The sequence below is a fragment of the Ascaphus truei genome, chromosome 2 (assembly GCF_040206685.1).
Source record: "Ascaphus truei isolate aAscTru1 chromosome 2, aAscTru1.hap1, whole genome shotgun sequence".
NCBI classification, from domain to species: Eukaryota; Metazoa; Chordata; class Amphibia; order Anura; family Ascaphidae; genus Ascaphus; species Ascaphus truei.
The window spans coordinates 72376210-72402654 of NC_134484.1; the positions used below are offsets into that span (position 1 = coordinate 72376210).

The 26445-nt window shown below is 42.1% G+C and overlaps 1 protein-coding gene across 2 annotated transcripts in view; it reads left to right on the plus strand.

Moving 5' to 3' along the window:
* Nucleotides 1-26445, plus strand: part of CDH17 (cadherin 17) — a 100014-nt gene that overhangs the window by 16427 nt on the left and 57142 nt on the right. For both annotated transcript variants that reach the window (XM_075582716.1, XM_075582717.1), the window contains exons 6-8: nucleotides 5794-5952; nucleotides 13278-13468; nucleotides 23406-23537. In XM_075582716.1, coding sequence (XP_075438831.1) covers nucleotides 5794-5952; nucleotides 13278-13468; nucleotides 23406-23537 — 482 coding nt within the window. The remainder of the gene's footprint in view (nucleotides 1-5793; nucleotides 5953-13277; nucleotides 13469-23405; nucleotides 23538-26445) is intronic.

The following is a 26445-nucleotide window of genomic DNA, read 5'->3' on the forward strand; positions in this document are numbered from 1 at the left end:
GCCACAAAGGTAAGTAAAGGGGACCCTGTCTGATCCTTTGTGAAGAGTCTTTAACGCCCAGGTGCCGTCGCACTGGGCAGGTAACGTTACGCACGTGCACACACGAGAGTACTCTCACATAGTGGTAGCGCTGACCACGGGACAAGGGGGGTTATTCTGTGGACACGGTGTGGGGGTACACGGTGGTGGGTGTGGGGATTATGCAATATCCTTATGCAGTGCTAACCGTTAATGTGTTTTAGTAACGTTATGCTTATATATATATGCAGTAAAGCCAGTTCTGTTTTACCACTGTTTGCTTAACGTGATTGTTTCCTGTGAGGGCCTCCTCCCACTCCATTGGGTTCCCTCTCAGGTGGAGGCATTGCACCACGAGATCGTATTATATGTATGTACCCCAGGCTACCCAAGCGGAGGCTTAGGCTTCTGAGAGCCACACAGGTTACACAGCAGGTAGTAGCGTCTGTATTCACAGGGAATACCCGTTACATATATATACATATATATATATATATATATATTTTTTTTAAATATATAATAAATATATATAAAAATATATATTTTTATATTATATATATATATATTTTAAATATATAATAAATATATATAAAAATATATATTTTTATATTATATATATATATATATATATATATATATATATATATATTTATATATATATAATATAATATAAATATATATATATTTTTTTTTTATAACTTCAAGTTTATTGGAAGATTTTCAATATAAATAGCATCGCAATACAAATAACACGAACATTCACAGTATTACATTCATGTACGATACTGCTACATTCTCCTTCTGGAGCCACAAGTGTTCATGCGTTGAACATGATATCTCTATAACCAGTTGGGATATTTATGTATTTTAAACTTGGGGGGACAACACAAAGAAAAGAAAAAAAAAGAAAAAGGGTAAATTAAGGCGGGGGGGGGGGGGTGGGAAGGAGGGAAGGGGGGGGGGGGCGTGGGCACGCAGCACTGCCATTTTCCCATAGGTGGCACTTGGAATAATCACTGCCATATCGTGGCTACCTCAACCCCTGGGATGTCTGTCTGTTCCAGCCAAGGCGTCCAGACTTTTATATATTTTTCGCCAGTGTCATTGACCAGACTCGTCAATTTCTCCATCTGGCATATGTACCATAATCGATTTCGAATCTTTGGGATATTTGGGATCTCTGGTTGTTTCCACATAGCTGCGATCTCGCACCTTGTTGCTGTTGCAAAATGTGCAACTAGTTTATTACCTGCTTTTGAAAGACCCTTCCATGGTCTGTTCAATAGGAACAGCCACGGATCAGGGGGAATTGCGAGGTCAAAAATCCTCCGGAGCCAATGTCTAATCTCATCCCACAGGTGTGAGATCCGAGGGCAAGACCACAGCATGTGTAACAGGTCCGCCGATTCTCCGCACTGTTTGGGACACAGCGGGGAGTATCCTGTGACAAACCTTGATAATTTTAGTGGGGTGAGATACCACCTCATCAATACTTTATATGCATTCTCCTTCAAAGTAGTGCATATGGAGCTCTTAGCAGTAGCCTCTAAAATAGCCGTCCATTCGTCCTCCTCCAGTTCCTCCCCTAAGTCTGTTTCCCAACTAATTTGGTACGTCAGTTTCTGTCGTTGCTGTGAGCTCCCAGAACCGACCACTTCTCTATAGATCTGCGATGTAAGTCCCTGCGTGTCTGTTTTCGTCAGACAGAGCTTTTCAAATGTGGTTAGTGGCGGGAAGGGGGAGTTTTTGGTGAAGAACGCTCTGGCCTGGAGGTAGCGGAAAAATTCGTAGTGTGGGACGTTTTTTTCAGATCGGATTTGTTCGTATGATTTAACTTTGTTCGGTATACCCTCCAGGTCCTTTAACCTAAGATATCCGTATCTTTTCCAAGGCCCTGCGGCATTTGCCACTAGTCCCGGTGCAAAGTCAGGGTTGCCCCATAAAGGGGCCATCCTAGAGCGCCTTGAGGTCAGGGTATGTTTATATTTCGTGGTCTCCCATACCGACAGTGAGTTGGCCACCGAGGAGAGCGGCCGTTCAGCCCATTTAATAGCTGTTTTGGGTAACCAGAGCAAATTCTCTATCTCTAATGGGGCACAAGCCCTCTTTTCCAGATCCACCCATCTTTTCAGATCAGGGTTGGTCTGCCATTGTGTGAGTTGACACAATTGCGCCGCTTTGTAATAAGAGACCAGGCAAGGTACCGCTAGGCCTCCTGTCCGCGTGGTTTTTCTCATAATTGTCTTATTTACTCTCGGTTTTTTCCCTCCCCAGATAAATTCGGAGATATCAGACTGAAGTGAGAGTATATCCTTCAGTCTAAGTGGCACTGGTAGAGTCTGAAACAAATATAGGATACGGGGGAGGAGATTCATCTTTACACTATGTATCCTACCTATCCAGGAGATCTTGTAGGGCATCCATTTTTTTAAATCTGCTTTTAGTGTCTTGATTAGCTTGGGGTAATTAGCCTCATAGATGTCCCTGTAATTTTTGGTGATGTAGACCCCTAGGTATTTAATATGTTTTGGTTGCCAATTGAAATTAAAGTTCAGACTCAGTAGCTTTTCAGTTTCCTTTGGGAGGCTAATATTTAGGGCCTCTGATTTGGTTTGGTTGATTTTGAATCCTGATATTCTATTAAATTTATCTAACAGGTCAAATAGGTTCGGCAGGGAGGTTAGAGGCTTGGAGATCAGCAGCAGTATATCGTCTGCATACAGGGCAATCTTATGTGACTGTGAATGCACCGTAATCCCTGAAATATCCGGGTTGTTACGGATTTGCGCAGCCAAGGGTTCCATACATAGGGCGAATAACAGGGGGGATAACGGGCACCCCTGTCGTGTGCCGCTTTTAATTTGAAATAGATTAGAGGGGAAACCCTGGTGTATGACCTTGGCTGCGGGGCCCGAGTATAGCGACATTATCGCACCACTCACCCTTTCCCCAAAGCCGAATGCCCCAAGCGTCTGTTTTAAGTATGGCCAGTCTATCCTATCGAACGCTTTTTCGGCATCCAGACTCAACATCATAATGTTTAATTTCTGATTAGTGGCTATTTCTAGCAGATCAATGATGCGTCGGGTGTTGTCCGCAGCTTGTCTACCCATTATAAAGCCGACTTGATCTGGATGTATGAGTCTGGGCAGGATAAGACTTAATCTATTGGCCAGTAGTTTGGCATATATTTTGACATCTGTATTAATTAGGGAGATTGGTCTATAACTTTTACAGTCCTGCGGATCTTTCCCAGGTTTATAAATAACTGAGATTGACGCCTGAAGCATCTGCTCCGGGAACGGGGCTCCTGCTAAAACAGCATTATACATTCGGAGCAGCCATGGGGCTAAGTTCTCAGCGAACACCTTATAATACTGCCCCGAAAACCCATCTGGCCCCGGGGCCTTGGAGGGTTTGAGGTCGGTGATGACCTGGGTAAGCTCCTCTAATGTAAAATCAGCCTCTAACCCCTCCCTGTCCTGCACGCTCAGCCCTGTTAGGTTGGACCGTGCTAGAAAATCTTCCATGGCCCTTGCCGTTTTGTGATTATGTGCCACTTTCTCTCCATTATATAAATTTTCATAGAATGCTTTAAGTTCCTCGACTATGCTTTTTGGGTTGGATGTGGAGGAGCCGTCTTTCAGACGTATCGCCTGTATGTTATAATTAGGCTGTCTAGTGTTTAGTTTGCGCGCTAGCATGGTATCCGGCCTGTTCGCCTTTTCGTAAAATTTCCTTTGTGACCAACTCAAAGACTTATCAGCCTGGGAGACCATTAGTAGATTTAGTGCAATTTTGGTGTTCTTTAACTCCAATAGGACCCCTGGATCTTGTGTCAGTTTGTGTCTTGATGTGAGGGAACTTAATTTGGATTGGAGGACTGCTATCCTCTTATTACGCTCTCTCTTTCTACGGGCTGCGATGCTAATTAATGTGCCTCTTATGGTTGCCTTATGGGCCTCCCAGAGGGTGAGGTCGCTGCTCACCGAACCATAGTTGGTCGTGAAGAATTGATCTATCTCCTCTCCGACTGAGTCGCATATATCTGGGATCTTGAGTAGAGACTCGTTTAACTTCCAATTTGCACCGGGTCTATCAGGGCGAATTTGGTTGCACCTCAGCTCTATAGGCGCATGGTCTGACCATGAAATATCATGGATCGACGCCTGAGCGACCAAGGGGACCAGTCTACTAGAAATGAAGAAGTAGTCGATTCTGCTGTAAACGTCGTGGGGGTGGGAGTAAAAAGTATAGTTTTTTTCTGTGGGGTGGAGTTCTCTCCAGATATCTACCAGCTGGGTTTTTTTGAGACCTGCTTTTAGGGTGTCGATTACTTTCTTACGACAGTTTCTAGCGATTCCCGATCTGTCTAGCTTCGGGTTCAGGGTAAGGTTGAAGTCTCCCGATAGTATTATCTGGCCTTTGGCTACCTGCGTGAGTTTCTGGAAAAAATCCTTAAGAAATTCGTGGCCTTGTTCACCCGGGGCATACACCGATGCTATTGTCAGTGGCTGTTCTTGTACTGATCCCACCACTATTAAGTATCTGCCTTCACTGTCCCTCCTAATCGTGTCAAGAGTGAATGGAACCCTATTGTGAAAGAGAACTCCGACCCCTCTTTTTTTTTCTGTTGCGGACGCTAAGTAGAATTGTGAGAATTGTCTATCCAGGAATTTGGGGACACTGGTACGGCTAAAATGAGTTTCCTGTATTAGGAGGATGTCCGCCTGTTTTGCCTTAAGATCCGTAAAGGCGACCTTTCTTTTCCTAGGGTTGTTAAATCCCTTTACGTTTATAGATACAAAATTCAGCGCCATATAGTTAGGTTAGTGTCTGGGATCTGCTTAGAGATGTTATGGTTCTGAGGTGGTCCCGAACTGGGCCTCCTAGTGTCGTCAGTGTGACCTGAGATAAGTATATGCCACTGGGTTGGCCTTTCCCTGCTCTGATGGTAGGCCCGTATCCCCCAGGAAGGGAGAGGGAGGGAGGAGGAGGGGGAGGGGAGGGGGAAAAACTGAGTAAATAAAAAGAAAAAGGGAAGAGCCTTGTCTGGGCTGATCCAGAGTCGACTCTTGTGCCCTGTTTGTCGGACCGCCAACTGGCACCCTTCAATCGGGAGTGTCAGTTGTTGTGGGCGTGTCCTCTGTAGGGCATGTTGGCTCCCATGGACTACCTCCATGGGATACCTTGTGAGGCGCCGGCGAAGACCAAAGGTGTCTCGCACCGACATTGAACTTTGTGTGTGTGTTGCGGCATAACATAACAATCTTTATTGCAACTTCAAAAGAAATTAACTGTAACTGTAGACTTAGCTTAATTCAGCTTCGGCTCCACGGTCGCATCCCAAAATATATATATTTTTATATATATTTATTATATATTTAAAAAAATATATATATATGTATATCAAACTGAATTTCATTTGAGAGAAGTAATTTCACAGTAATATTTGCAGGTGAACTGAGTATACCATGCAGAAAGCACATATTTATTTTGAGTTCCTTCCAGCTTCACTAATCCTTTGTGTAGTACAGGAGTCTGCAAGAAACATACTGATGATTAAAACAAGGAAGAAAGTATATATTTTTTATAAACATAAGCTGCAGGTCAAAATTATTCTATGTTCTTAACATTTCATCATCCTACTAACAGTACTGCACAGTAGTGTGCAAATCAGTTTGAGACAAACCATTAATGAAGTGTGCAAGCTACAGTAGTAGTGTTTCTTACAGTGTAGTAATATCTCATTTAATTATGTTCTTTCCCAAACAGGAAGACCATTTGTTACAGTGTATGCAACTGATGCCGACGACCCTGCAACTCCCAATGCACAATTATCCTATGGAATCATGCAACAGTTTCCAGACACCCAAAAAGTCATGCTTTTCCAGATCAACAGCAAAACAGGGGCAATCTCCACCACTCTGAATGGTATGTACAAAGCAATCAATTGAAAAAAGTGCAGATCCGCAGATTAAAGTTAACCCGGCCAATGGCTCTCTTAATTGCTTGGACTGCAAAAGGAAGCATTTCATTGATAAATTATACAAATGGTGGGTACTGTTGATCCGCTTTTTGTGCCTCATTGACAAAACAAAAACCTGTTAATCTCCTTGGCATCAAAGTAATAGGAAGAGATACAAGCACCCTTACAAAAATAATGCAATGGAAATACATGTCTTCTTCATTTGATATTCAGTTCACACACAACTTCAGGGATTTTCTGTTTTTTGTTTTTCGGTATACTGTACAACAAACTTGTTGTAGGCTGTGATACCAGTTATGGGACCAACATGATAGGTCACAGATTAATTTATAGCAAAACAGGGATTTTCAACCTTCTCAGGTCTCTTCCTAAAGTTGTTCAACAAAAACTGTCCAAAGCGCACAAAATGTGTACAGTGTATAATAGTGCAATTAATTAGTCCACTACTGCTTGAATGTGATAATAAATATATAAGTACTTATAACAAATAATTCAGTAGCCCGAAGGGCAATACATAAACCCCAGTGTAATACAGTGAGTATAAATGTGAAGGTGTAATACACCAAACAATTAAACTAGAGATACAAAGTTCCCTTTGGGAATCAGAGGATCGGCTGCTGCTCTTCCTAAAGTGTTTTTAAAGGTCTGTATCCTATGATTCAATTTATGATGAACACTCAGATTGGCCCCTAAAACAAGCTACAATAGAATTAATTCACATTTCTCCCAGACCAATACGGCCACTACAGCTATGAACAATACAAGTGTTCAACAAAAATGTGTGCGTAAAAATGCTGTAACAATCCCCAGACTCAATCGCAAATGATTGTGACCCCAGGTGTGAAAGTAATAATGCTGATTTAACACTGGTTTCAGGTAGAGATATGAAAATGTCTACAAAATGGCTTTGCAATTTTTTTTGTGTTGTTTATCTTACATTTCTGTCTCTGTGTATCAAGGAGGTATGTGTGTGGCAACGCAGTTGCTGTTCATGAAGCGTATTTCTACTGTTTTAGCATTTGGGGCACAATGCGCTAACAAAAAGACTTACGCCACCTTTACGGTGATAGAGAAAACCAATGCAGAAAACAGTCAGGTAACACAAGCCGCACCTGCGCCAATAAGCATATCTAACTCCGCCCAAACTCCTCCCACTTTGCCCATAAATCCCTCATCTGGTCGCAGACATACCGAAAATAGCGCAGCGTAGATTAATGCATACCCGCTGCTAACCGCAGACTTTGTGATAGAATTTGCCCTTCAATGCATAAAACCCTTCATGTTTTTCCAAAAATGTTCTTAACCTTTCCTAATTTTGCCACTTTTTTGCAAAAAATTGTAGTATCTAAAATGTCATGTGACCGAAAATTTATGGCCACATGTGATTGGGCAATTTTGTTTTGGGGAAATGTAACTAAACGTTGCCAGGTTCGCAAACTTCAGTGAACATTCAGCATGTCTTGAGTTACAGGAGAGGGAGTGGTTCAGTGAGTAACGACACTGACTGACATTCACTGGCACTGAGAGGTTGAAGCAGGGGAGCCTGGTTCAATTCCCAGTGTCAGCTCCTTGTGACCTTGGGCAAGTCACTTTATCTCCCTGTGCCTCAGGCACCAAATACACATAGATTGTAAGCTCCACAGGGCAGGGACCCGTGCCTGCAAAATGTCTCGGTAAAATGCAACGCACATCTAGCAGTGCTATACAAGAACATGTTATTATTATGGGAGTGTGCTGATAATGTATTTTGCAGCTGATATCTCTAGTCACAGGGGGAGGAGTCAAAGGTGTCAGAAGAAAGTGTATGCAATTCAGACTTATAACAAGTGATAAAAATGACATCCCAGGTCAATTCGCATCTAAAATCTTCAGTGAGCCTTTTATCCAACCGCTTTTACGTTCTCTCTTAACAAATTGTATGGTTTGTTGGCTAACCAGTTATTCCTTGTTTTCTTTTTTAATTTTGTAATCTCAATGTTTATTAAGATTTTTCCAGGGTAATGGGGTATAGATATAAGAGATGGGGGGGGGGGGGGTGGGGTGGAATAAATAATACACAATAAAATGTACAATAAACACATACAGTAGATAGGTGCATATACTGTAAATCCTCAAAGCATACCTATCAGGATAGTAGGGAGTAACAGGGGTGGTGGTGGGGGGGTGGATGGGGGTTGTGAGGGGCAGTGGACATAGGTGGTCTCATTACCAACCTTAATATACTCAAATGAATAGAGCAGCAGACCCCCAGAGGCCTAAAACAGGATTAGGGAGGGGGGAAGGGATAGGAAATATTTCAATGTAAGTTACTCCTTTTTTTAACTGCATTTCAACCGTGTATTAGAATTGATTATCCTATTTCCCTACGGTCAGAATTAGCTCCTGATGTATATTCCAATGCTGATCACGGGATTTTGCTTTGAAAGATTAATTATTTGAAAGGCCACATTTTGAGTTGCCTTAACTAATATTAATAAGTGTTCCATACCCTTCAACATTTCACAGATGGAACAGGGTACGCATGCATACACAGGCATACAGATCCACAGATCCACAGATCCACCCCTCCCCTCAACACCCCTCATAGACCCTCATACACCTCCAACACCCTTTAAAACATTTACAAATACATTTTAAAAAGTCTCTAACCCATACTCAGGCTGCAGGCAGGGCAGGTAGTAAAAGATGGCCCCAGGAGCAGCAGGGTCGTTGGCGGAAGCAGTACTGGGGGACACAAAAAACCTTCCAGCTGCTTCACCTGCATGGGAACTAGCTCGCTGCGACAAAAGGGCCAGCTAAAATGTATGGCGACGCTCATAGGCTGGCCATGTAGTGATGCCACACGGACAGCCAATCAGTATCACCGAAGTTAGTGATTGGCTCTCTGTCCCAGCGAGGTGCCATGCAGTAGCGTAATGGTACAGAGGAGGGAAACCAGTGCAAGCAGGGACACTCCTTGTAGGCTGGTACAGAATGCCCCAAAACAGTACTGTACCGACCAAACCAGTATTATTGGAGGGTCGCGTGTATGTTTCAGAAAAAGAATCATTATGATTAGTTAAAACAGAAAAATTTGAATCTGATTTGTTTAGCGTTTTAAACATTATTTTAATAAAACATTTTTCGGAAAATGCCTAAATTTAATTGTGCAACAGGATTAATGGAAGACAAATAGAAACTCAACATACTGTAGTGCAAATAAAGTCCTCAAAATAGAAGGTGTGTTTGTAGAAACTCTGTCAAGTGGAGACTCACGTGGTTTCAATCACAATAAAGCATTTCAGAGATCAGTGGCACTGGGCTTGACTCTAGTGTAATGAAGCTGGAACCCCAGTCGGGACAATCTGATGCAATGTGATGCGATGTCAATCAGGATTTATCACCACTACAGTGTCATAATTGTATCAGACAATGTCACCGGCCTGGTTACTCCCCGCTACCTCCTGTTTCAGACCTCTCAGTCATAGCACACTGCTTCCAGGTAAAAGCGTCTGTCGGGGCCCGGATGTATGTCCTGATAGAAGGAGGGTCTTTCGCAGTCAGCACGGCGCAGCGTAGCTGCGACTCCTGACGAAGCTACATGCCCAGTGAAACGCATAGAGTCGCCCACATGACGTCACCAGAGGACTCCCGATCGCTCCCCTTCCGTAGCTGTGCTGCGCTACGCTGCGTTTAAAGCTCCCGAGTGATATGGGCCAATTTGGAAGCCGCACCGGAATGGCCTGCAGGGCGCGGGAGCTTAGAAACTCCGCCATTACATGAACCCAGGTAGCGAGCCAGAGCGGCTAGCGGCACCCCCAATGGAGGTAAGTATCTTGGGAAGCAGGGGGTCCCCGGAGCTGAAATGAATGTGGTTCAGCTCTGGGAACCACTTGTTTTAATTCAATGTAGAAGAAAATAAGCAAAAATTAGAAAAAATTGCAACTTGGATTACCACTTTAAGAATCTAATATTCGTATAGTTCAGTTTCCAGATAAGTACATTGATAAACACGTGCTTCACATTTCCAGCTGCTCATGCTTCTCTATGGACCTTTTTCTGGGTTACATTTAATAAATGAGATGTTTGTGAAAAGGAAAGGATTGAGGTCAGTGAGGGATAATGGCTGCATTTTGTTCCTTATGCCTATAATATTAGTGTTTATGTATGTCAGCATGGTCATCTTTAATCCAGCCCATGTTAAAGGCTCAGTGTTCCCTTAAAGTAGCATTTACAGCGTGTGTTCATTTATTCTTCCCAAAGAGTGGAACTGTCATTGTGATTTACATTTTAATAAATTAGTTGAAATATTAGTGAGCAGAGTCCACCAAATAGTCCTCGGCCCTCTAAATAGAATAACGTCTCACAGGGTCACAAACAGAATGACACTATAGCAAACATGATGAAATAAAGATTATATAATTAACAACGCATGCGTTGCCTTGTTCATTATGCGTTGTTAATTAAATAATCTTTTTTTCATTGGGTTTGCTGTAGTATCATTCTGCTTGTGAGTATACATTGGTACCCCTGTGAGACTTTATTCTGTTTAGAGTGCTGAGGGCTATTTTCTGGTCTGTGCATAGTACAATATTTATGAATTAGGGATTCCTGATGTCCATGTGCACCTATTTCTAGTATTAGACTTTATATCGATAGAGTAATGCTGTTTGTTTTTGTATATATTAATGAGCAGTCACTGCTTGTCTTAGGCCCTTGCATTATTAATACCCTGAATACACTGCTACTTATATATACATTTATGAATGTTTGCTGTCTTTTATGTATGGTGGAAGGGGTTTATGCCACTTATTTATTACCCTTAATAAACTGATTGTGTTTTTAATTGTTAAAGAATTTTAATTTTTGTAATAATGGTTGTCTTGAGTTGAACAGTGATTATACTTCTGAAATGTGCAGCTCAATCTTGCCGTTTTCCTTACATAATATCATATTAAATATTATACAACATACTGTACAATACATACAGCTATTTAGTGATATCAACCTCCAAGGACCAAAATCATTTAGATTTGTTGGTCTTAAGATTCTACAGGAAAACGGTTGTATTGCTTTCTATCAGTGCGACTACATTGTAGTCTACTGCAGGGGTGCACAAACTTTTCAGTCTGCGCCCTCCTGCCTGCTTTCCCCCCCTGCTCGCGCTCCAACCCCCTTGCCTGCTTGCCGGTGTATTCTGAACATCACAACGTCATTTGATGCCGCAATGCCAGAAGCCACCGGAGACCAGGTAAGGGAACATACAAAAGTCTCGCACGCGCTCCCCTGGCATTTAATTAAAATTCTTTGGGGCAGCGCGAGGGGCCACTGTAAGGCCCCCCTCCCAGTTTATGTACCCCTTGTCTACTGTAAGAGGCCAATTTGTAGTGAAAAGAAGTGATAAAAGGCGCGAACAACTTAGTAAAAAGTGAAAATAATAATAATAATAAGTGTTTAAATGATGAAAATAAATAGATTATCCATACACCCAGCTCAAAACCTCTCTGGTGGGACCTGTTTCACGGGTTCCAAGGTTTAGCAATTTCTCAAAACATCCAGGGGGAGCATATAGGGGAATAAGAGAACAAAATACACAAATGTAAGTGCAGACGTTTCTAAAACAAGTGTATTATATAGACTGTGTCTTGGCTCATATAGTTGCTCTACTCACAGGATTCTAGAGTTTATAAAGGCAGCTGGCAAATTGGGTTGCCACCCATTCAGGTACTGTGCACTGGACCCCCTATCGAATTCTCCGTCAGCAATGTTAGCATAAAAAATGAGAAAGAAAGCTACATAGTGCGATCAAATTGGTAAACTTTATGTAATAAAAGAAGGGTAAAAAATGCGCACTTACAATGTGCCAATATAAAAAAAAGCATGTATCACACAAGGTGAATTGGAGGTGTCCCGAACAGCTCACCGCCTCCCTTAGGTTATTTGCTGGCTTCCACGGCTCTGGTAGCTGGGCGAAACGCGTTGAGTGGACCAATTTTGGGCTTGGAGGCGACCTGTAGCAAACCAACCCTGCAGCCGTGACGTCACAGATTTAGACGGGCGCACAGAGGGAAGCTCCGATTCGGGACACAGAGCCGTGGAAGCCAGCAAATAACCTAAGGGAGGCAGTGAGCTGTTCGGGACACCTCCAATTCACCTTGTGTGATACATGCTTTTTTTTATATTGGCACATTGTAAGTGCGCATTTTTTACCCTTCTTTTATTACATAAAGTTTACCAATTTGATCGCACTATGTAGCTTTCTCTCTCATTTTATATGCTAACATTGCTGACGGAGAATTCGATAGGGTGTCCAGTGCACAGTACCTGTATGGGTGGCAACCCAATTTGCCAGCTGCCTTTATAAACTCTAGAATCCTGTGAGTAGAGCAACTATATGAGCCAAGACACAGTCTATATAATACACTTGTTTTAGAAACGTCTGCACTTAAATTTGTGTATTTTGTTCTCTTATTCCCCTATATGCTCCCCCTGGATGTTTTGAGATACTGTAAGAGGCCAATCATACTTAATCAGTGATTCGTTGAAAATGTAAATCCATGAGATGATATATCTGCTATATACAGTAGGAGCCATACCCATCTCATGTATATTTGAATATGTCCATGTATTTGGGTAAATACATACACCTTCACCTCTCGAGTGCTACATGATGTGGCTACCACCTCGTGTGGCACTCCAGGACGCAGATGACGTTACAGCTAAGTAATGGGCTTTTTGGTTGTTTTGTAGTCACTCTTGCAGAGTGCTGAATGTGACCTCACCGGAGAAGGAACGGAAGAGCTCTTCGTTGGAGTAATCAGTGATGTCACGATCACATGATCACAATGTGGCACTCTTGTCACCCAAAAGGATAATGGTATCCTTAGATTGTTTTGTAGTATTAGTGTTTCAGATTTACACAGTGACTTTCTTAGAGTGCCTTTTTTTATAGTTGGATGCCCTCCTTTCCAGATTTCTGCAAAATACAAGACTACCAGAGTATTGGATAATGTCGTGTATGATCACATTGGAAAATGAATAGTAAAAGTTATTCATTAAAACATTTTAGAAAAATGATATGAGTACAATAAATATATTACTGTCCCATGCCGTGTGTATTGTTTTAGAACCCATTATCTGCTTAAGGATCCTTCAGCGCATTGCAACACAATGCATTTCAGCCACTTGTGGCAGCTATGTTTCCCCTAACATAGCATAGATATGTAATAGTAAATGCAAACAAATTGCCCACAAAGTTATCCATGATATTGTACTTCCCCTTCATTTCCAGGGAGAAACATTTTGGATGTCGCAACTCAGGACACATATGAACTGCTTGTTAACGTATCAGACTCAGCATTGAATGCATTCAGCAGTACCACAAAGGTGTACATCACAGTGCAGGAGAACATTTGGCGGGCACCCCAACCTGTGACTATTTCAGAGAACTCCACCGCAAGTCATCCCATGAAAATCACTGAGGTACTGTCTTCTGTATGGCCCTGTGTCCTAATGATAATACCGTATATATCAAAGTGTCTGAGCTGCAAAATTGGGGGGAAACTGGGGTATCAAGAACTTATCAAAGTAAAAAAAATCCATTGCTTTCACTGGAATCATCTTTATGGATACACATGACAGGTTCATTACCAGTCTTCCAGCTGTGAAACTGGGATAATACTGTTGGAAAAAAATATTCCATTGTCTTTAAGTGGATTCATTTTTTTCCAGCTGGTAATCCTTGATGAAATAAATGACCTCCAAAGTGCTGGGTGTTTATACTCCATGGTATATTTTCTTTATAAATGTATACATAACATGAAATGAGCATATTTACTAAAGAAACGAAAACATTAATGGAAATCATTTGAATATTTTAGTATAAAGCAATGCCTACTCTGTATGGTGCATTTAAGGTCAGTTGTGTAGCAGTGCACCAACGTGTGATACTAATACATATCTATACTGTTGCATGTGTCGTGACATTGGTCAGTCTACAGTATTTCAAGTTGCCCCAATCTATTGGACCCATCAATGATAAATGGTCTGAATGTGCTAAAATGTAATTGACAGTCCTACTCGGATAACAGTTCGTTTTAATGCAATGGCTTCATTTAAATTCTACTACTTGAACATATTGTACATAATGTATCAATGAAAGAAAAGTCATCACATGTAGCCAACAATGTAACACACCAGGCAAGTAATATTTCGGTATTTGCGAGCACCGTTTGTAAAATGATCTACGCAATGGAAATTTTAACCAGACGCTGTGTCTTCCAAGAGCCAAGACAGACTGTAAGACTCACTCTGTTTAGAGCTTTTTGAGAAGTCCAGTTGTTTAAGGTACAACAGCATTGTTTGGCAATGTAGTTCTTGGGAGAACTTTGTATTTTAGGATATTTGTCTTCTCTAGGGTATGTCAAGCAAATTGCATAAGCCTTGCAATGAGATCTAGCAAAAAATGTAAATCGATTCCCTTCAGATAGAGAGATCAAGTAAGGATGTTCCTACTGTATGTGTGTGCTGCAAATGTTCCCAAATGATCAGATTCACTGATTCAGATTGTGTGTACTGCTCTTCATTTCCATAAAAATGCTGTGACAACTTGGGCAAAAAGTTAGTCATTCAAATATTTTTTTTTGTTTCAAATTTTTTATTGATTTTTTTTCACAAGGTTGAAAATATACATCAAAGCCTTCCACTGTAATTTAACAGTACTACGTCGGATTACAACGCACACTTAATCTTAGCTAGTGGGACGGCATAACAACTTCTGTGACTACTCTTTTGACCTTGTTTTTTGTGAAGGTGTTACTAACTCTCCCGTCCGGGAGGGTGGACCTATCAAGAGAGTCAACAACCAAACCCCGTTGATGTCCTAAAAGTGGATAGAGAGAGAAGAAAAGGGGGGGAGAGAGAGAAAAAAGGGGGGAGGGGGGGGCAGGGGGAAGATGAGGGACGGGAGCGAGGGATATAGGAAGTGTCGGGGACCCCATTCCATCTCCCACCGGCGACCCGACACCTGAATCCTTGCTCCGCGTAGAGGGGCGTGGTGGAGAGCGGATCCCGGACTGGATCTGGTTGGCCCCTGATATGTTTAATTGTATGGCCACATTCCCCATACTTTATTGAAAATCTCAACTTTTTGATTTAAACGTGCAGACAGGAGCTCCATCAACCTGACTTCTTTCATCATGCGCAGTACCATCTGTTTGCTGGGGGGTAATCAAATACTTTTTGATTATTTTATTTCATGTTTGGTGCTTTGTGCAGTTATATGCCAATATGAGGCTGCGGTGTCTCATAACAAGTATTATAGTCTCATGCTTTAAGGTCTAAGAAGTGTGTAGCATGGCACAGGGTTTCATGTGTTATGTGATCGAGACGTTTAAATACTCAATCCTTTGGGACCTATGCTAAAAGCGTCGATAAGCCACTTATCAAGCACTTATCGGCCAAAATGCCTACTGCTATTCAGTAAGCCTTGATTAGTGGGGACCACCTGAGGACTCACAGACACCCGCAGGGATGACCTGAGGGCCCCCCGACACCCACGGGGACCACCTGAGGACACCCAGACAACCGCAGGGACCACCCGAGGGCCCCCAGACACCTTCAGGGACCACCAAAGGCCCCCGGACACCCGCTGTCTCTGGTATCAATCATGTGGGGGTGGAGGAGGTGAGTATTAGTGTTGTGCTTTTATTTTGTGTGTTTATTGTGGGTAGCAGCTGTTTTAATATAAAATGTAATAGTAGTGGAGATGAGCAATGGGTGTCCGGAGCAGAACCGCGTTGATTTGAGGTCTGGGGTCTCCCTGCTTCCCGAGATACAGTCCCCGTTATGGGGTTCTGGTTTCTCCTATGCATTTAAATGTCCCACATCACTTGAGCGTGGAAATAAAATGCATAGGAGATACCGGCACCCCATAACGGGGCCTGTATCTCGGGAAGCAGGGGGTCCCCGGACCTCAAATCAATGTGGTTCTGCTCCGGACACCCCCTGCTCATCTCCACTAGTATTACATTGTTTATTAAAAAACATTAATTTCAGGCGAGATTTGCGCAGGGAGAGGCGGCTCTCTCTGAGCAGCTCTCTGCAGCTGAAAGGAATCGCCAGGGAAGGGCTTTTCATAGAGGCGATCTTCACATCGCTGGCTACTCGCCCATTCTGGGAATTTTGCTATCACAGGTAATTGAGGCTTTCTGAGTACTGTGATAGCAATGCTAAAAAAACTGGTAAATTAAATGGCCCGACGATTTTTATTATAAACGGCTATAGCATAGGCCCCTATATGTTTGATTGCAGTCTGATGCACTAACAGCATTGTGCCTATGGAAAAGTCAGACCAAGGCTGTTGTCACAGACTGGAGATGCAAGAGAATTACTCGATCTCTGTAACTTTTTCAAAATGTTGATAAAGTTTGCAAAGGGCTCACATTAAAATAAAAATGTAAATGAAAGACAGTAGCCCCAGTGATAACATCTCTGATATTACATGTACTTTCTAACCTCTCTCCACTAACTCTTTCATGTGGGAAGCACCAGAATTGTGCTGCCTATTTCCTACCTTAGAGGGGTCTGCATGAATGCTTCTGAAGTGGAATTGTAAAGCCCTGAAATGAAATGCACTACTTAAATAAAAGGGCCCGGTTTCCTAAACAGCGCAAAGCGTTAACACTTCTTTATTGGCCATTCCATTGAATGTTGTTATTAACTGAAGTAGCTGTTGTTTGGCAAGGTCTTCTTAGTTCCCAGTCCATTGTCTAACTGTGATTAACTGGTGTAATCACAGCGCATGTTATATTATATATCATCTGCAAACCACTAACAAACAGTGACACAACTAATTAATGGTATCAGAGTTTTAGAAATAAAACAAGACATAAACCTTATTTTCCTGAAGTGTTTTATTTATCCAATGTCAGTAAATTATTAATACTTTATTTGGCCCATTTAGTCATGAAAGCAACCCGCTTTATAAAAGCAAACAGAGCTCAAGAACCACCATGTGTAAACTTGGGCACGTCACTTCCTCTCCCTGTGGTTCCTATTCAAAATGCTGTTAATCTGCTTCTCATGCAAGGGAAAGCTCTGAGCTTCAGTCAAACCCATGTTCTTCAAGGTGTTTTCACTGGAAAAGTGACTTCACCACATATTGAATATGGACCTGTGTCTCCGATTCCAGGGCCCCTATTCAGCATGGTGTGATGCTGCTTCCTGGTGCTGGAGAAACGTTCAGCTCCATACAGATTATTGGGAGTAAAAGTCTTCTCCAGCATTGTGAAGAAGGGGCTTCACAGTACTGTAGATTGAATAAGGATCTAAGACTATATTGTATGCTTTGTATGTAGGGGTCCACAGTATTAATATTATTCAGCCTGTACAAATACAAGGGCTGCAAGAATATTCAATATAACCAATTTGCTAATGTTACATTTATATGTAATTCTCCTAACCCAGCTCTGAAGGATGTCACATGAGGTTAGTTATGTACAATGGCAGTGCTCAGTGTCTCAGGCTAGGTGCAGGCTGGGGGTGGATGATAGCATGGGAAAAAGTTGGGCGACCGGAACTTTTCGTAAAATAAAAAGGTGCTTTATTGACAGCCATCTAAAACACTTCACATGTATTGACATACATTACGGTACATTATCTCAAGCACTAATACTCTGCACTTCAACCCCGGGTAGTTCTCACTCCTGTTCAGGGAAGGTGCATGACTTACTGTAAGTACCCATTGAAAAGGTACCCAGTACCTTAAGTACCCAGCTTGCAGGGAGGTTAGGATGTTATGAGAACATACTGGATGGGCAGGTTCAATGTGAGTGCAGGCTGAAGTATCTGCAACCCTATGAGACTAGGATAATTGGCATCTCTCTCCCACAAACTTATTTTTCCTGCTCCTTTAATAGGCACTAGCTTAGAAGGAGCATGTTACTAAGGGGAAAACAATAAAGGATGACAGGACACCTCTCAAGACATAATACCAAACACACAAACCTATTTACAGGACTGACATTGAGAACCCCAGTCAAGAACTCTGAGGAACCTGCTTCTAGAAAACAAGGGGTGGCTATATATATCCTTACATTGACATCATACATCCCATGATGGGGAGGGGAGTAACCTGAGTGAGCCCACAAAGTTAACCCCAAAAAGGCAATCAACCCTTCACATAAACTAGTAGTCCCCCAAGAGGGGGCTACATATATAAATATCACTTGTGAGCACATTCAGATGTCTTAGACAGGTCTGCAACCCTACCTTTCACCAAAAACCTTGGACTACTCAAAAGCCTTGCACTATCTACTGAATGTTGGTGGAGAACTCTAAAAACCAGCACACCAACCACTGCTCACTCTAATGGAAAACACCACAAATTTACAACTTGTAAACAACTACCCAAATTTCTTCTCATACTATTACTCTCTCTAGCAGGTGATATTAAAACTAACCCAGGTCCTCCCATTTCAGCTCTGTCCCATGCCCCTGAGAATTCCACCTTTAAATTCCAAAAAGGGCTATCTGTCGCCCATATAAACATCCGGAGCCTGCTGCCCAAACTAGACGAACTAAGGGCATGGTGCCTTATGCATAAACCCAAAGCCATCGTTCTTACAGAAACATGGCTATCCTCTAAAACCCCTGATGCAAATATCGCCATTCAGGGATACTCCATTTTTAGGAGAGATAGGTCAAAGAGAGGAGGAGGGGTGTTATTTTATATTGCAGACACCTTACAATTTACACTGCTACATTGCCCACCAAGTCCACCCTCTTTTGAAACTCTAGTTGGCAAAATCTGCCTCCCCTTTTCTAAGCCCATCTTGCTTGCTGGCATCTACCGCCCCCCTAAAGCCCTTCTACAATCCTTGACTGATATCACCCAGTTTCTTGGCTCCATTTCCTCTCTGAATGAGAAGAGTGAGCTGCTAGTTCTTGGGGATTTCAACTTCAATTGGCTTGACCCTAAAAACCACAAAATCCAGATACAACTCAAGTCACTTAACCTATCGCAACTCATTTCCCAACCCACACGAATAAACCTGAAGTCGCATAACCATTCCTTGCTAGACTGGATTCTCTCCTCAAACCCCAGCAGAATCCAATCCTCTGGCATCCTTCCTGACATTTTCAGTGACCATGCAATAGTGTACTGTGTAAGGAAAATTAAACCGCCCCATTCAAGCCCCAAAGTTCTCCTCACTAGAACATTTAAAAACTTTAACCCACAACAGTTTCTGGATGACCTTACCAACTGCCCATGGCACAGAATCGATTTAATTCCCGACCCTGATTCTGCGCTCGACTATTTCCAATCCGAGTTCTTAAAACTCTGCGATACCCATGCTCCACTACGCAAAATAAGGGTACGGGGGGCCCACCTTCCATGGGTTACACCTGACCTTATAGCACTCTACCAGTTCAGGGATGCCTTGTGGAAAAGCTACAAAGTAACTGGCACTACCAAGGATCTCAATCACTACAGATGCCTGCGGAACGTGTGCACAAGGCAAACAAGGCATGCAAAAACACAATATTACTCTGACAATCTCCTCCAGAATACATCAAACCCAGCTAATTTCTGGAAGGTTATCAACAATATATTCCAGCCTCCTAACCATCAACAACCAAGTAATATCACTAAGGGGGATATTACTCTGACAAACCCCACTGACATTGCAAATGCATTCAATGATTACTTTGTGGGGTGTGCCACTAACCTATTAGCGAAACGCAGCACAAACCCCAAACCTGAATCTCATCCTGGGAGTACCCCTATAGTCCCACCCCCTCCCAACACTGCCCACAATTTTCAATTTAGCCCAGTATCTGAAGAGGAGATTACACAAGCGCTCCTCAAACTAAAACTAAGCAGCCAATGTGGACCCGACTTACTACAATCTAGGTTCCTACGCCTTGGTGCCCCAGCCATTGCCAAACCAATTGCGTCCATAGTCAACTCTATCCTGTCTGCAGGCCATATCCCTAAGACCTGGAAAACTGCCAGAGTTGTCCCAATCTTCAAAAGTGGGGACAAAAACACGGTCTCAAACTACAGGCCAATCTCACTTCTCCCAATTCTATCCAAAGTTATGGAAAAATGTGTCCACTCCCAATTAAGCGAGTTCTACACCAAGACAAATTTCCCTAGCCAATTCCAGTCTGGGTTTCGTCCCAAACACTCCACCGTAACTACCCTGCTAAAAGTTTGCAATGAAATCCAGTGTGGAATGGAACGGGGACAACTCACTGGTGCAGTATTCCTAGATTTTGCAAAGGCTTTTGACACAGTTGATCATGCTATCCTGCTTAACAAACTCCAGAGCTCTGGAATAGGGAAACATGCTTTAAACTGGTTTCAGTCCTACCTATCAGGAAGATCCCAACATGTGTCCATCTCAGGCTCTAACTCCAACCCCCTGGATATCACCTGTGGTGTCCCGCAAGGCTCTGTTCTGGGGCCCCTACTCTTCTCAGTGTTCATTAATGATCTTCCCACAGCTTGTAAGGAAGCCTCAATACACATGTATGCAGATGACACAATCCTGTATGCACACAGCCATAGCCTCTCTGACCTTCAACACATACTTCAGTCTGACTTTTTGAGACTCGAAAACTGGATTTCCCAAAACAAACTGTTTTTAAACACTGACAAGACTGTAACAATGGTATTTGGGACCAAGACTAAATTTGTAAAGCTTCCAGTGACTGAGCTCCTGATTAGAACCAACGCTAAAACCACCCTAACACCTGTCACTAGTTTTAAATACCTGGGCTTATGGTTTGACTCCCACTTAACATTCGGGATGCACATTGATACCCTGACAACCAAGACCTATGCCAAACTAGGGGTACTTTACAGGAACAAATCCTCCCTAAGTCTCCTGGTCAGAAAGCGTATTGCACAGCAGATGCTAATGCCAATTATTGACTATGGAGACATAGTATATGGCTCGGCTCCTCAAACCCACCTTAGCAAACTTGACACCCTCTACAATTCAATTTGTCGTTTTGTTCTCCAATGCAACTACAACACACATCACTGCGAAATGCTCAAAGAACTAGATTGGTCATCACTAGAGTCTAGGCGCAAAGTTCACCTTTCCTGTCTCACCCTCAAATACTTTCTGGGCAAGCTACCCAGCTACCTGAACAAGCTCCTCACCCCTACCACATGCAGTACCTATCACCTGAGATCAGACTCCAAAAGACTATTCATGGTCCCAAGACTCAACAAAGTATCCGGACGTTCCTCCTTCTCCTTCCGTGCACCCCAAAACTGGAACAACCTACCAGAGACTCTCATATCCACCACCAGCTTAAGTTCTTTCAAATCTAAGGCTGTCTCACACTTTAATCTGGTCTGTAACTGTTTCATAAGCTCATAATATATATTTTCTTTAACTGTGCATGCAATGTCTTGTATATAAATGTATACCTTGTTCATTTATGTAACTGTATTTGTAACCATGTATTATTTGTTTTACTCTGTGCCCAGGACATACTTGAAAACGAGAGGTAACTCTCAATGTATTACTTCCTGGTAAAATATTTTATAAATAAATAAATAAATTATCACCTAGCATACAGTGCTTCCAGTGGACACCTTTTGTATCTGCCAGACTTGGTGGGGTCTGCCCAGCGGGTGGCAATGAGTTAGCTGGGGGAGATACAGGTCATAGGTGCTTCTCCAATTGGCTCAAACATATTTCCCGCTCACCCGGATTTTCGAGCAGGTTTGGCACACCTCTTCTGACGTCAGCCCAGTGACGAGCCCCTGTTTCTATTGGCTGGCGGGGAGGAATTCCCACGCTCTGATTGGTCGCCATGACAGATGCAAAGCCAGTCAAACCACTCACAGATAGTTGTCTGTGACTGGTTTGACTGGCTTTGCAACTAATCCCATGCTGTGCTTAAAAGCTTTGTGAACAGCAGAGCATTAGCTTATACGGGTTTAATGTAAAAATGGATTTCAGGCAAAAGGTGACACATTGTGTGCTCATTTGCCTGTAATTTCCCATAATCCCTTGCTGCAGAGGAAGCACTGTATGCTAGATGATAATGGTGAAAGGCAGGGTTGCAGACCTCTTTATTGGCTATATGCTAACGGTGGAGGTTTTTTGTCACCTTTTTCACCCCCCATAACTTAAAATGTGAATATATATATAGCCAATAAAGAATATCACTTGTGAGCACGTTCACATGTCTCAGACAGGTCTGCACCCCTGCCTTTCAACCATTATCACCTAGCATACAGTGCTCCCACTGCAGCAAAGGAATTCTGGGAAATGACATGCAAATGAGCACACAATGTGTCACCTTTTGCCTGGAATATCCATACACATGGAGCCCATTTAAGCAGATGCATTGCTGTTCACACAGCTTTGAAGCACAGCATGGGACTAGCAAAGCAAGTACAAACCACTCACAGACATGTTTCAGCCTTGATGGGTATCATCAGTGTGAGGTTGGTTTATACTTGCCTTGCTGTATTTGTGATTAAATACATTGTCACGTTTCTATCTTTAATCTAGTATTGCTTTCTGTGATTGTGCTGTATACTGTGCTGTATATGCATTGGTTTGGATTGATTATGTGCTTATGACAAACAGACACAACTATTTGAACTTTTTAATTGCTTTAACACTTTTTTTGTACAACATGGGTCACCTGTTCTTCTCTTTCGGCCCTTCCCACTTGATGGGAGGGGGTATAAAATATTTGCTTTGTGCACTTGTTAAGTTATCTTGACAACGATTCCAATGGGAACCGAAACATTGATCACCACATATTAAATATTTCTTAAGTGTAAGTCCCATGAGTGCAGGATCTATTTTAAATTTTTATATATTATATATATATATATATATATGTATTAGGTGATACCTTTTTTATTGGACTAACAATTTATGTCATATAGGACAAGCTTTCGAGAGTTCTCCTCTCTTCTTCAGGTCAGCAATACTGATAAACAAAGGATTCTATGGCTAAAATTCTTTGTTTATCAGTATTGCTTGACCTGAAGAAGAGAGGAGAACTCTCGAAAGTTTGTCCTATGACATAAATTGTTAGTCCAATAAAAAAGGTATCACCTAATACTGAAGAACTCATTTATTCTGCACTATCGCAACTGGACTAACACGGCTATTTTCTGCTTTATATATATATATATATATATATATATATATATATATATATATATATATATATATATAATATCTATTATATTTATTATATATATATATATAATATTTATTATATATATATTATATTTAGTGTGTGTGTGTGTGTGTGTGTGTGTGTGTGTGTGTGTGTGTGTGTGTGTGTGTGTGTGTGTGTGTGTGTGTGTGTGTGTGTGTGTGTGTGTGTGTTTTTAGTATCATCATACATTCTCTTTCTTGCACATTAGGTTAGATGGAATGATCATGGTGCCATTTATGAACTACACCAAAAAGAGAAGCTTTTGCGGTTCCCTTTTTTCATTGATCAAAACGGAGATATTTATGTGACTGAATCACTGGATAGAGAAGAGAAGGCGCAGGTAAGAGAATATGAGAAATGACTTGACTTTTAAAAAAATGTTGTGCAGCTGGATTGTTTTTCAAAATTTCTCTTCATGTTTATTTATTTTTAAACAAAAAAGGAAGTCAGGCACCACACCAATGTAAATCCCAAAATGCAGGCCTTCCATGGCAAGTTGTTGAATCCCTTTCTCTTTCATTCTAATGGAGGAAATGTCTCTAACTTATGAAATCTCGAAGGGCTGTTTTATATACTGCCAATAAAGGGTAACCGCATGCAGTCAATGAAAGACACATTAAGGAAATAGAAAAACGCAAATCCTGTTAAAAAATTGTACACTTTTGTGCAGAATCGTTCTGTGCATGTCTCCTGAACATACAGTAGCCAAAAACAAGACTGCTATCTCCATGTATCCTTCCTGCTAATATATTGTCTAAACAATTATTAATCATGAAATAAGAAAGGGCAATGAGATACGATTGCAGGGCTTTATGCAATACTGATCTGCATTGCTGTGTTTTTGTAAAAAGCACTCACCTGCTCACTTAAGGCCTCGTCCAGAGTGAAGCTGAGAGCGCTTGCGCGCTCATGCGACACACGATCAAACACATGATCACAATGAGACTATCCAGCGTGTGCGCGCTTGAGCGCTGTGCGCTCAGCTGTTTGCAGAAACAAATAAATTTGATGCTGGCGTGTCACGTGAGCGGTTCGTCCAATAAGGGCAAACCAGCTCCGTGACATCACAGCCGTGCCCCCCGACACGTCTCCCCTCCCCCCCTGTGCAACTGCAAATTTCAACTGGCCAGAAATTACCCCTGCTTATTCTGTGCCTGACGTCATGGTGCTCGAGCAAAAGCACGCTCGCTCTCAGCCTGGCCGCGCTTAAGGCAGGGTTGCTCTACTCTAGTCCTCAAAACCCGCCCAACAGGTCAGGTTTTGAGTATCTCCCAGTGGGTCAGTGGAAAATTGAGCCACCTGTGCTGAAGTTGGGAGATTCTCAAAACCTGACCTGTTGCAGCATTTTGAGGACACGGAGTTGAGCACCACTGACCTAAGACGTGTACCATTTACCATCTGGCGGCATCCCCGGACTGCATGTCATTGGGATACGAGATCCTCCTCTTCCCTTCTGCCTGTGTTTCTGTCTCACTCTTCCCAGAACTCCATGTTGACCATTGCACATTTGAAACGTCACTGAGTCTCAATCTTCCTCCTCCTCTCTCCTGGCCACACGCTCCAGAAAGGAGGACTAGCAAGATCACACTCAGTGACATTCCAAACTGGTGGAGTGCAGGTGCTGATCAGGAGTGATAAGGGGAGTGCAGGGGTTAACAGGGAGTGATCAGGGGAGTGCAGGGGTTAATGGGGAGTGATCAGGAGAGTGCAAGGAGTGATAGGGCGATGGTCAGTGTGATTCAGGGTAAGGTTTTGTCTGCCTATATGATACTAGTTAGGGCAGTTTCTGGATTGGGAGCATTAGTACAGGTACTGTATGAACTGTAGGACCTACTTTGGATGCATCTGCATAGAAGCTCATTGTTCTTTTAAACACTGTGGGGCATGTGTTGCATATTTACAAGTGCTAACAGTCTCATAAACAGAACTGGAACTATTACAGGACATACATATGGCGCTGGTCATTAAATTGTATTCATCACAAAATATTTTGTTTTATTTTATGAAGTTTTGCAATAATTTCAGATTTGTGTTATTTATTTTCAGTGTGAGTGGGTGCATTGTTTTTTCCTGACTAACCAAAGAATAACAAGTCCAGTGTAAAAAATGATGACATTCTTGTTATCTCAAGTGAAACAGATGTATTATAGGCGCCAATATGATAAAGGATATATCACACCAAATGCAGGGCCAAGGTGAGGCTCAGGATAGATGAGTTGTGCTTAAAAAAGAAGAAGACAAAAATACAAAACATAGCGTGATACTGTAGGTATATGGGACAAACAACATTCAATATTAAAAACTAACAGCTGAGATCAAGGTGAAAATTATCAAAAAACATTTAATAAAACATATAATCAATTACTATGACAATGGACATAAGAAAAATAAAAAATAATAAAAATACACAGACTGATAAAAATGACCAAATGGTTAATGGTGAGGACCACCTCACTGCGACACCGGGTGAACTGCCCACTCATCGGACGGAGGATGGTAACGAGCAGTGGATAATTTTGAGAGTATCCCCTCTCAGCTGCTCAAACAGCTACTGCACCGGAACGGATCTGAAGAGGAGGCGCTGCACACGCCAGCCGGCGTGTGTGTGTGTGCTCTCACTGCCTGCTCGCGGGATGGATGCCGTACAGCGTGTTGGCGATTTCTCAGCAGCAGATTCGTCTGTCAGAGTTTTCAGCTGATTCGCCTCCAGGACAACTCACGGGAGCAGCGGCAGTCTCGGCGTCACTTTTAGGGGTCCTTGCAAGCCACCCTACGCGTTTCGAAAGCAATCTGCTTTCTTCCTCAGGGGTTTATGCAAGAATGTCCGTTAGTGTCCCTTAAATAGGTGTCTCAATCATTTTTTTCTCTCATTTCACCTGTAGCACGCTCGCACATGCGCAGTTAATGTTGCAAAATAGTCAATCAAGTTCGAATTGCACATGCGCGGGTGCTGCTATCTATTAAAAGTCAATGCTTTTCGTAATATACACAAATGTATACAAACAGATCTCAGCTGGACAAATAATTATAAAATAAGGAATATATATATAGCCATTCTTAAAGCAAGTGATATATAACTAATGTGAAGTGAAAAATTGTGATGTGTAAGGAAATAATAAATTAAATAATTAATAATAAAAAATATATATATATATAATACATTAATTAGCTTTTATTTAAATATATAACTGTGATAGTGTAGTTATTATAAAATATCAAAAACTACTAGATAAATATATTTTATATTT